Below are 12,325 nucleotides of genomic sequence, written 5' to 3' on the forward strand. Positions count from 1 at the left end.
CATGTTGGTTCGGTTTAAAGGAGGGAAGATGGAAATATTCACCAGTGGAGAGTTGGATCTATCAGCTTATATGGAATTAAAAGCTGGACTGCTGCAAAAGTGTCAGCAGGGTCACTTCTAAGCAGGTATTTGGGCTTCCTCTATTCTGTCCTCCCCCTGGTTAACTCCTTCAGTAGATCTGTTCCAAGGAATAATTTAGACAGCCATTAATATTTTAATAATTTTAATTAAAAACAATACTAAATACTACAGTGATGCAAAACAAGTTATCAAAGTTGATTTTACCAATGAACATTTTTTAAAAAAAGGCAGTTCAACAAGGCCTTGCTGAAATTCTACTTGCAATTTTAAAGTTAAAAAAAAAAAGCACTTTCTAAACATTTTCCAGAAGTATTTTTGCCTCCCAGCAATCTACGACACTGTCAGAACTAGCACGCTTTATTTATTATGTAAGCCAGCTAAGGTTTTGGTATCTGTGTAACTTCATAAATACAGTCCAAGAGTCAGAGCTCAACTATAAATATTTTGCTTTTCTTTGAGACTTGCACAATTGATGCTAGGAATGGAGTATTTCATTGTGAAGTACCAGAATATGAGGTTGCATCTTACATAAAGCAGTGCTCTCCCTCTGTACAGATGCACTCTGGCTTTTGCTCGCTGCAGCAGCCAAGGCCGCAATCCCATGCCACAACAGCCATGCGAGGAGCTGCCACTGTGCTGCTCAAACATAAGCTGAACCATCTGCCAAGTGGCACTTACCACACAGCTTGGTAAAGGATATGACAGAAGGGGTTGGTTTTAGGGGTCAGGGTGCTAGATCTAACCTAAGGTCTGCTATCCAGGTTTTTAAATAATTTTTAAGTCATGCAAACTACAGCTGTCCAGGTACAAGTCTCTAGATGGCCTGAAATGCAAAAGTTAATGAGTACATCTGCTGTAATAGTCTTCTAGGAGTACCTAACTTCCTAACCAAAACTAGTCTTTCACATCATTCCTTTGAGAACAAGTCAGTTTACAGCAGGCACATGTAAGGCTCTGTTTCCTGGGCCTTTGACTTTGCTGGGCCTAAGAGAAGTGAGGAAAGCCATCCAGAAAAGCCTTTGGCAGAACGGCAAAAAGTGGCAGAAGAGAAGGATGAGAGAGGACTTGTCCAAAGAGGAAGAGTGGAACCTGTCCTGAGTTAGCACCTGCTTTCCACAGTTCTTCAAGCTGATAACATTGCTGAGGAGCACAGACATTGCCACAACCAAATCCATGTGAACAGCAAATGCAAGTTAATTATACATGCACACAGTTACTGCATCACATCTGGCCATGTCTTCCAACTACAAACAATAAAGTTTTTGAGGGCAGAAGCTCCAAACGTGGATCAAGAGAAATACAAGAGAAAACCCCATCAGCCTGTGATAACATTGGTGCAGTGTCCCATTTCCAAGCTCAGAGAGGCTCAGATAGATCAGTGCCACAGGAAGCTCCCGGGTGCATCAGCCAGCAGTGCCTGACACAGCCCCGCAGGCAGCACCCAGAGCCTGGCAGAATGTCCTCAGGGCCCCGTCCTGTTAGCTCAGACTACAGAACTCAGGCTCCCACTGAAACTGTACTTGTTGGTACAGTGACAGCTGCCAAATGCAAAATGGAAATGGCACGAGAGAGGATGGCACCAGCTGCTCCAAGTGAAGGGCTGAGGAGTCAAAATATTCCTCTCAGACACACAGTGCATGGCAGCAGCCATCCCCCCCTGCCTACCGCAGCAGGATACTGAGGTGTTGAGTGGGATACTAGAAAGCACCTCTAAAGAGGTGATCACTGCACATCAACTCAACAGGCAACTTACTCCACAGGATGTATTTCAAGTTACACTGTAGCTTACTATAGGTCATTCCCCTTTCTATGGATTCTGAGTTTTCCTTACACTGTTTTAGTCTTTGTAGAAGATATTGCATAGTCCATAAGTACACACATGACTAACACCATGAATGCACAGCAAGCTGGATGCACTATAGCTCAGCAGAAGCACGACACATGATGCAGTGCAGGGTTAGAGCAACAGATGTACCTTTCAAAAGCTGATTTTGAACTGGAAAACTACAGTGTGGTTTCTATCTTCCATGGAATGTCAGCTCTCATGGGAATACAAATGAAAGCCAGCATAGCTAAGACTAAAGGCAGGTAGTTTTGTCTGTTTTATCCATGGTCCACTCCATGGGCACAGAGTAAGTGCAGTGCACACCAAGAATGCCCTCTGAATATCCTTGGTACAAAGCAGCAGTTACCACAGGCTGAGCCCTTGTGCTTCCATTACACCATCACATACTCTAGGACATTACTTCTTACTGGAAGTGCTGGGAACACTCACTGTTCTCATTTTACACTGTGGGGGGGAAAAAAAAGAGTCCTCCAAATCCCAAATCTCATTCTCCTCTCTCTAAAATGAGCGTTACCTGAGGTATACATTACAGTGGATTTAAATGAGCAACTCTGCAAGTGTAACACCCTGCAGTATTTTTTGAATAGGTTTAATGATTATGCTTCGCTTACAGCTGTGCTTCAGAAGAAAGGCAAAGTTAGCTAATTGCCTGCAACCTCATTTTCCCACGTTCATACACAGCAGAGGTCTGTATTGATACCTGATGTGATTACAAGTTTTTTGTCTTATTTAAAGGAAACAGACCCACTTCTGTGCTGCAGACAAGCTACATCAACAGCCATCTCCCTGTTGCAGTGTGAGTACCTTCCCACTGACAGCCCGAGCCTTTGCCTCTCAGCTCACATCCTAGGTCTGAATGGCTGGAAGGGAAATCTTGGTCCAAGCTGTTCTTTGGTGAGCAGGTGCTCAGCTTCAGACCAAGCTGGAACACACAACAGGACGTGGCTTCTACTAAAAGCTTTTCAGAGCTTTTTCTCTGTAGAGGTAGAGTGATTGGAAACAAGAACACAGGCCCTTTTAAATCCTAGAGAGGCTGCTGCCAGGAGACATTTCCTGCTGGCCCACTGTGAAAGCAGACAACACAGTTACCTCGTACCCTGTTCAGATCTCCTAAGAAGTAACTGTGTAAATATTTTCTAAATCAGGTCTAAAGACCATGAGATTGCTAAATAAAACCTAGTGAACTACAGTACAAGCAGCTGTACCATGTTGAAGGAACTTTCAGCTTTTTACAATTTCTTTGTTGAACTGATATGTTAGTGTAAGCATGATGGAGTACTAGTTCTAGACAGAATATGCTGACTAACAGAGGTAGCTTTCACTTCAGAAATACCTTGAAAAAAATTATGTTTCAACTATTTGTGAAATCATCAGTCAGAACAGAGGACACCACACACCTGGAGTAAAACACAGCTACAAGTCAAACATTGAATCTATGCCAGCTACCTTAAAAAAGTTATTATTTAGCACTTCGGTATCATTTCAAGTGAGGAAATACTAAACAACTCTAGGCTACCATCTTGTTTGACATCAGTCTTTTCCCTACCTAAAGTTACACATGTCCCTGCTTCCTTTCTAAATACACAGTTTCAATAGTAAACATTGAGGTCTAGAGAAAGATTATTCTGTCCTGCCCAGAAGTTAAGCAGAACAGGATTAAGGTAGAACATCCCAAAGATCATTTTTCCTTTACTATTTCTGGCTAATTGGTGAGTCCGAGATAAGACAAGGTTACGGGTTGCTCAGCCTGATATTTAGAATTCCAAGAGAGGCACTCAGACTTTAATTTCCACAGATATCCAATGGCAAGTCAGTAGTAGAGAACATAAAAGTGCCACTAATCTGCATCCCCTAATTGCATATATTGAAAGGAAAACCTCAAAGCATTGTGTTATGAGTTACAAATTCAACTCTTCTACATTTCATATACTGTACCTGCAGCAAATGTTTGCAATAAACATAAGTTCACATCTGTATCATCACTTCATTAATGGAAAAGCAATTATCTCAAGCCAATTCATTAATAAATAACTATTCCTAGACAAGTTTGATGAGCTGACAGAGCTCAAAAGCCAGCAGTGTCCACATGCAGGGTCTTGAAGCAGTTTAGCACTAAACAATGTGCCCTATGACAGGTTCCTCCCATTGTAAATGCACGTGTTGAGAAATGCCCAGGTCAAGGTTGTGAGGGATTTCTTTTTCTGAAGAATGATCAGAATATTTTCCAGATGTTTGAAAGCCTCTGCTTGCTTCAGTTCACAATGACTATCAGTATTTAACCTGTGGTTCATCTGCATCACTTGCCTCTGTTTCGCTGCTCTGGGAGAAATCTTGTGGGGTCTCTACTCTGTCCAGTCCCAGAAAACTAGTAATGAGTTTGGCAACTGCTTCCACATCACTGTGGAAAAGAAGAAACAATGGAAGTTAGTGGAGCTGTGGTGCTGACAAGACAAGAACAGGCATGCTAATTCCTGAGAATAACTGGCTAGAGGGAAAGTCATTTGGGCAAAGTATGGCTGACAGCATGGCACACCAAGCCATTCCTTCCACATCAGAACAAATCAGTCCTTTCCCCAGTCCCTGCTGCAAGGTTCCTTATTATCAGTGCTTAAGATAAATTTTCTGTTAACTAATACACTGAATGTTTGCTAACTAGAATTACTCCCCTCTGCCATTGCATAGCTGAAGAAGGCAACTCCAGCAGATGTGCAGCACTAAAAGGATCTTAGATATCTAAATATGATCCTGATAGACGGTGTTACCCAAATGTCTGCAAATGGAAACATTATGGGGTTTGAAAGGTTAAACTGAGTAACACAAGGTCGTACCAGCAAGTTTGAAAACTGAGCTTAGATATAAGAGTTGGCTATTACTGACCCACGTGATTGGCATTTCCCACCTTACACATTCTAATTTTAAAAAGTCCACACTGCACCTTCTGCAGCCCAACACTGCGCTCTGAGTGAGCGGGTGTGAGAATCCAGTGACAAACCGCAGCACGACCAGGTAACCCTTCCCAAAATAGCGCACGGTCTCCTCTTCCACGTTCACATCGCGGATCTCATTCAGCATAGCCACGACTGCAAAGAGATGGGGAAAACAAGGCAGCTGTTAGCATGACTGCAAAGCCTGAGCACTGCCACTGGTGCCTTGGGTGATGGGGACCCCGGTCTTGGGCACCACTGCTGTGATCCCACACAAGCGGGGCAGTCCTGCATCAGCAAACAGCTGCCGAGGTGCTCGGGGAAAACAAACATCCACAGGTGTGGATGCAGCACATTGTAGCTGCACAGGCCCTAAGGAACAAGATGTACAGCCTGCCAGGCACTGAGGTACCCTTTATTATTCATGTTTCCCACTTGCTTTAATGGCAGTTTAAACTATTTTTCTGTACAGAGTAAGCAAACAGGTGTTCAGTCTCCTGAGACTGAACAAATACTGAAATATTTAACTGCTCAGAGCACCTGCTGATCTCTGCATCCTCACGCAAATCCTAAACCTAATATCCTAAGCCAGATATTATCAAAGAGGAAGAGATGTCCTCAGCTCCCCAATGAAAACATGTATCCTAAAGGAAAGTTCAGAAACATTAAACATCTTTCTCTCTACATCTTCCATCTCCAAAATGAACTGTTTAAAAACCAATTCAGCTTAAGGTCATTCCAAATTTGGCCACTTTTCTGAGCTTACTGAGAGCTGGTTCGATTTACAGTAGGAAGTAGAATAAAAACTCTGACATGGAAGAGGATCCTTCTTTTGCAATAGAACAGAAGATCCTAGTTTGCAATAGAACTCCCAATTCACTGTGACTCAACCACCTCACAGGCTATACTGCAACTTCTGTTAATCCAACAGGAAGCCCAAATACTGCATTAATCTGAGCCTCCTGAACATGCTGCTTTAAATGCATATTCTATATCTGCAGGATGTAGCATGCCTTTGCATATGATATCTAAGCATTTGCCTGCTCCCCAAAGCAGATGTGATTACAGGAATCTCGACTTCTGGATCCAATATTTAAGTTTTTCCACCAGTCCCAGCTGCCAAGCAGGCTAGCCAAGGGAAAGGTAAACCTGCACATTAACATCCCAGAGGAATGGCTACGATTATTATGGAAAGCAATGTGTAGGCCTAGTTACCTTGGATTAAAATAATTAACAAGATGCATTCAGCACACTGAGAAGAAGCATTTGGGCCCTGAGAGGCAGGTTGTTACATCTGCTGCTTGGGAACAAAGCAGATCTAGAAGCAGATGTGACTTAATTTGAGTACAGAACTCCAGAGAAGCTATTAAATGGGCACATATCCATCTCTTCTGCTGCTCATCACATTTTCTACCACAGATGCTGCTTTCTCACCTTGTTCATTGCCTCCTTTTGATAAGGTCAATAATTTCTTGTAGAGATTGAATGTTTTTAGGCAGAGTGTTCCCTTGTTCTTATCAAATACAGCTTCCTGTAAAATTGAAAAATAAAAATTACGATTTTCCTGAAAACACCATTACTAGCTATGCTTCAAAGTAAAATAAAAATAGTTCTGTGGGAAAAAAATCTTGGTAACAGAAAAATACACAGCTAGTTTAGAGACATTCCTCTATTATTAGACTCTGAAAATCACAATCTTGCTCTTGGTTTTAACAGAGACTTTACCATATCTCCTGTGACTTCTAGTAGGGAGTCAGAAGTGGGTTCATTGTCCCTCTTGCCACATTTCTCATGTAATAAAAACATTGCCTAGAAGCAAATTTGAACACCAACTTGTAACTCCCTTAATTTTCACTTCTGGTGAATTTGACATTCCAGTGCTGTGCTCTGTGGGCCAGGCTTACACAGATCTCAAATACCCCTGACATTCGCTGAAAAGAGGATCTCATTCTCTTTAGGTGAGTTGCTCATTCTAACACAACTCAGGTCAGCAAGGTGACAAGGTGGCTCATTGCTCTCAGTCCTGCTCCTACCAAATCAACATCCACGAGATTCTAAACCAGCATACACCATGCTTGTCCCAGAGAAAAACAGCTGAGCAGTCTGGAAGGTTAGAGCTCCTTTATTTAATGGTTGCTCTGCCATTAGCTTGAAGGGTAAGTTCAAAATCACGTTGTGCAGCTGAATGTGCTGTTCATCCTCCCTCTTTTATATGACAGAACATTTTGGGGAAAGTCTCCCTTTAAAAATACCCCTATGTTTAGCTTCAAATTTTCATGCTTGTGTAGTGAAAGATTTATTGCCCTAATTCTAGTCCCTGTATAGCAACCCCAGAGGGTTTCCTCAAAACGAAAAGCATAACTTTTCTGTTTGGACTAAGCAAGTGCGTGGGGCTGCTGGAATCAGCATCTGCCAACTGCTTCCTACTCACAGACACTCATTTCCTGAGTTCAGCATCTTACCTCCCACTGCTCCAGATTCTGTGCTGCCACAAAGAAACACCCAGCCATGTAGAAAAGCTTCCATGCCAAGCTGTCTGAACAATGCAAAAAGTGCATAAATTTAGTTTTTTTCCCCCCTTCTTTGGTATTCAAACAATCCTGAAAGCAACAAGCTCCCTTTAAAAGCAACAAAAGGAGAAAAGGTTTCTCTGATGGAACATTTTTGCCTTTAGTTGTACTATAAGCTATTTTACAGCTCTTTCCCAGGATGAAAACACAGAAAGTCTTCATATTTTTCAGAGACTTCATTCACGCTGGGCTTCAAACCACGCAGAATTATAAGCATATGTATTATTGGCAAGGTTGTAACATCACATCTTTCTCTTCTCTACAAGCAAAGGCATTTTAAAAGGCATCCACAAAACTGCCAACCTGCTGTCAAACACCAAATATTTGCGCTGCAGAGGACTTAAGGACAACGAAAATTCAATGAAGCAAACATGTTTCTGCATAAAAGGAAGCAGTTGGTCCTCTTGACAAACAAACATTTCCATTCCATGTCCTGGAAATGTTTACATGTCACAGCCTGAACAATTTGCTCACTCAGGTTTTTATCTGAAGGCACAGTAGAACTGTGCTCAGGATTGTTTCAGAAAACTTTGTGGCAATGTCTTAAGAAAAGCAAGGCTGATTTAGCTGGTGGCTCAAGCAGCTTTCACTGCATTTTGCTCTTTAAATAAAAATTCGTGGGTTGTATTGGTAGCACATTCCTACACACTATTAAGTTTTAAAATTTGACGTTAATAGGATGCAGCACAAGAATCACAGGGCAGCTTCCAGGATAAATCCCATCGATGGAAAGACAGCTGGCATTTGGTGCAGTCTGCTGTATTGCAGGGGGAGGAAGCAGCAGTAGCTGTCTGATCTCTAAAGGTGCTCGGATGAGTAATCTCTGCTAGTGATGATGTGACAGTTTCCAGAGAAACAGAGAACTTCCGTCAAAGGCAAAGTAATCATTTCATTATGGTGTCAAATAATCATTACATGTCTTCCCAGGAGAGCTGTGAGGACCAGCTAATCACATTTATAAAACACTGAAAGTACAAAATGCCACTGAGTACTAAATATCATTATTAAAAATACTTGCAGATGGAAAAGCAGGCTGAGTAAGAAATAGAGCATTAAAGCACAGCAAGTCACAGAGGCAACAGCTATTATTGGTTTTATTATTCACACCACAAAGTGGGAGAGGTACCTCCACTACCTTTGTAAGGCCAGCCAGAAGCTGCAGAGGAGTCATCACTATGAAAAACAGATCAACAGGAAAGAAACAATTCTTCCCAAAAAGTGATAGGTCATTACCTGCACTATAATAAGCAGCAGCCAAACCTATGGAGGCTATTCCTAGGAGGAAAGAGGAGAGAATTAGGACAAATAAGCAGCTCAAAAAGCATCAAAAATTTCCTGATGAAAAACATCACTTTTCAAAAAAATGACAAACGTGATTGCAACATAGATCACGATATGAAAGTCAAGTTATTTTTTTCTCTGAACTCAGTATGAAAGAACTTCCATTCTGCAAAGACATCAAAAGCACAGGGGCTGGGGTCAGAAATAAAAATTTTGTGACACAACTGGAAACCTCAGAGGGACTCCATTTAACCATTACACCATACTTCCTCTCAGCACAGTACAACTTGGAGTGTGCTGACACAAATCTTGCAACAGTTATTTTCCCCTTTAAGTGCTCCATGGAGCCAAAAGAAAACTTTTGCAGTAAAGTTGTGTCAGAAACTGCCAGTTCCTTTCTCCCAGAGAGGAGGAAGGAAGCATCTGAATTCCATGCCCCAGTGGCTGCTGCAACTGCAAAGATCTTCTCAACAGCATCCCTGAAAGCAATGACATCGTTGTGGTGTTGCTGCAGTGAGATCTACTCAGCTGGAAAGCAGGATATGTCAGATTTTCCCCACCAGCTCTCTCAGTACAATCCTAACAAGTTTCTTTTTCCTGCACATTCAGTAGTGCTTATAAAGATGCCTTTCAGAACATCCTGTATGACTTCCCATTTCATACACGATGTCCTTAGGAGCTCACCATCAACCACACGGCATGATCCAACCCCAGCATGGCCACACTCCAGTCTTCCACTCATGAAAATTGAGATGTTTTTCAACCTAACTAAACAGCCCCTTCAGAAGCTTCACATTTATATTGCTGCATGGCACGTAATAAACTTTCTGTTCTTGAGCTTTCAGGACTCCCTTAAAATTCTATCCATGAGCCTCTGAGGTTCTCCAGACGAGACTGAAAAATGATCAGTCTCACAGTGAAACTGCCACACTGAGGCTCCAGATTCATTTAGTGGCAATGATAAAGGAAGAGTTCAAAGCACAACCATTCCTCTTCTGGAAAGGAAAACACCTGGAAGGCAGGCATTTCGCTAGGGGCTCTTCCAGAAATTTATTCAGTGACCCTCTTCCCTTAAAGCAAGCTCTGAAATAAGCTGAGGAATGCTGTGGTCTTACCAACACAGAGAGACCAGGATCGGATGCCAGGCGACCTCTTTAGATGAAGATGGGAACTCGTGCGTTTTTCAACCAACATGTACATCTTCAAAAGAAACTCCCAACAGCCCAGTCTGACTCATGAAACCGCACTGGACCAAAAAAAAAAAAAAAAGAAAGCAAGAATTTTAAATCATCGACGATTCCACCAGTTCCCCTTCCTAGCATTTTTCAGGACTTACCAACTCTTAATCTAGACTATAAAAGATGTCCAGGGTAAGAACACAGTCTTTTTGCACAGGAAGAGCAACATGTACACTGAAAACAACCACAAAGTAAAACTGTCATGTGGAGACTTGCATAACAACAACATGAATCTGAACTCTCGGAAGAAAGTTCTCATTTTGGGGGTAAAAGTCTCTTTCTATTATAATCACATTCCAGAAGAAAAATGTGAAAAATAAGAACCCAGAACAATGTTGTTGCTAATTCATGCAGCCCTTCAAACAAATAAAACAGCAAGAGGAATGGAAATCTCTTTGACAGCATTTTTCCTGCGAGCTCAAAGGGTGAAGGACTAGTCTGGGAGCTGGGGCAGGACAGTGCAGCCTTCTGCCCCTCTGACATGGGGGGTCTCTCACCCCTGATGACACACCAGCTACAGCCAAACACTGCCAGCATCCCATAATGCCACAGAAGGCATTCCCATGTCCCAAGCCACCTCAAGAATATAACGAGAAGCTCCCAACAAAAGTATGTTTGTCCATCCCCAACAAGACCATGCCTTCAGCCTAGGCAGAAACTAACAGTAGAGACTAAAAAGAAAGGTACTGATTAAAACCAGTACGAGCTGGGTAACCCCATGCAGCATTTTCAGTACGTTTTTACTATTTTACAGCATAGAATCAGAGTTGTTTAGGGTGAGAAAGACCTTTAAAATCATGAAGCCCAACCACTAACCCAGCACTGCACAGTCCACCACTAAACCATGTCCTTAAGCACCACACCTATATGTTTTTTGAACGCTTCCAGGGATGGTGACTCCACAACTTCCCGGGGCAGCCTGTCCCACAGAACCAGTTCCAGGAGGCTGGCATTAAGCTGCAGTTAGCTGCCCATGATAACAGGTTTCCAGAAAATGCCAACATTCATCAGGTTTTGAATAACCATGGAAAACACAGAGAGAGCAGGTCTGAGCACATCCAAGTTCTTACAAATGGCAAGTGTGATTTTCAGTCCTTTAGTTATCCTGCTGTTCTTGGATGCAAGAAGACATTCCTGCAATTCTGGAAGTTTGGATACAAAGCTCCAGGGGAGCAGATTTAGCCAGGTCTTTTCAGTTAAACAAAAAACACCCACAACTCTGATTTTAATCTCTTAGCAACACATCTGAGAGCATCTGAAACCGAAAGAGCCAAAAGCACTTATGCATAAGACACGCTCCATCTCCTCCGGATGTCAAGCATCAAATTTTAATTTTCAAATGACTCCTGTGAGTTGCTCTCAATACACCGGAAAATATTTCTACAACGTCTTCTCCTGCCTGTTATCAAATACATCGAGATCACTGCAGAAATCTGGTTGCATTTCACAAATATTACACCCTACTTAAAACATAATTCTCACACATATCAGTTAAGTGCATTAACGCAAACTTTGATATCTACCCCTATATTAATTTAGTGAAGTTCAACCAGGCAAATGCCAATCTTAGTTTAATGCTGGACACTCAACATCAATGGCATTGTCTCTCACAGGCTGTTGCTTGCAAGAGACAGACTTTGGAACAAAAAGGACCAAAGCAGCTTCTAAAGTTACATTTAATAAATAAATCATAAATGCCCCTTTAAGCGAACGCAAGAGCTTTACTACAACAATGTTATCATTACAGAGAAAGAGGTATTTTTGGGCTACTATGAACTCAGTTTTCCTTGAATTTGTCTGGTTTGACACTGAACTGATCTCCAGCATCCAAATAACGTTCTCATGCTTCCTCCAAGCTCTCGGTTGAGGGCGAGCCAGAAAAAGCCATTAGAAGGAACACCTTGAAATCTTCACCACCAACAGCCATCAAGTCAGGACCACACATCAGGTGAATTTTCTTTACAGAGCTCATTTTTCTTTACCTCCCAATCCTGCACCTACTCCCACCTCCCCACAGCCTGCTCTCCCCCTCAGGGAGGGGAGGACACTCCCCATCCAGGGACCGGCCCTGCCAAAACCCACCCAAGATGGGTTTTGCTCCCCCACGCGTGGGGAATCTGAGAGCCCCCCCCCTCCTTCACCCTCTCCCAGCCCCGTCCCCGCGGTACCTGCCCGGGCTCCAGCCGCGCTCTAAAGGGATCCGCGGCCGCCTCCGCGTCCCGCGCCCTCAGCACTAATCCCGCCTCAGGGATGGACGGACGCGCCCGCAGCCATTTTGGGTGAGGGCAGAGGATGGGACACGAACCTCCCCTCCCGTGAGGGCGGTGCCGCGCCAAGATGGCGGCGCGCTGCCAATGCTCAGCATGGCGCCTGAGCCCGCGGATG

At 43.0% G+C, this 12,325-nt stretch overlaps 2 protein-coding genes across 2 annotated transcripts in view; one reads left to right on the forward strand and one right to left on the reverse strand.

Annotated features, from left to right (window-relative positions):
- Nucleotides 1-12,325, forward strand: part of HEXD (hexosaminidase D) — a 29,067-nt gene that overhangs the window by 9,671 nt on the left and 7,071 nt on the right. Inside the window, exon 11 of the transcript XR_006016775.1 lies at nucleotides 4,729-4,738. The gene's annotated coding sequence lies outside the window, so the exon portion shown is untranslated. The remainder of the gene's footprint in view (nucleotides 1-4,728; nucleotides 4,739-12,325) is intronic.
- LOC121666754 (cytochrome b-245 chaperone 1) lies at nucleotides 207-12,245 on the reverse strand. Its single transcript, XM_042032693.1, has 7 exons — nucleotides 12,109-12,245; nucleotides 9,818-9,948; nucleotides 8,655-8,696; nucleotides 7,314-7,387; nucleotides 6,286-6,382; nucleotides 4,863-5,007; nucleotides 207-4,325 (listed from the first exon to the last, which is right to left on the reverse strand). Exons 2-7 carry the CDS (start codon nucleotides 9,900-9,902, stop codon nucleotides 4,196-4,198), a joined length of 573 nt encoding a protein of 190 aa, XP_041888627.1. The 5' UTR covers nucleotides 9,903-9,948; nucleotides 12,109-12,245; the 3' UTR covers nucleotides 207-4,195.

Source organism: Corvus kubaryi, unplaced genomic scaffold, assembly GCF_017639235.1.
Source record: "Corvus kubaryi isolate FWS band 111438036 unplaced genomic scaffold, C.kubaryi_AGA036_p1.0 37353, whole genome shotgun sequence".
NCBI classification, from domain to species: domain Eukaryota; kingdom Metazoa; phylum Chordata; class Aves; order Passeriformes; family Corvidae; genus Corvus; species Corvus kubaryi.

Excerpts from the sequence above, each read along its gene's own strand:
- LOC121666754 (XM_042032693.1), bottom strand. The coding sequence starts at position 9,902 with ATGTACATGTTGGTTGAAAAACGCACGAGTTCCCATCTTCATCTAAAG. Across the intron at positions 6,383-7,313 it reads AGAATCTGGAGCAGTGGGAG|GAAGCTGTATTTGATAAGAA; the intron begins GTAAGATGCTGA and ends TCAATTTTACAG. Across the intron at positions 4,326-4,862 it reads GCAGTGTTGGGCTGCAGAAG|TGATGTGGAAGCAGTTGCCA; the intron begins GTGCAGTGTGGA and ends TCTTTTCCACAG.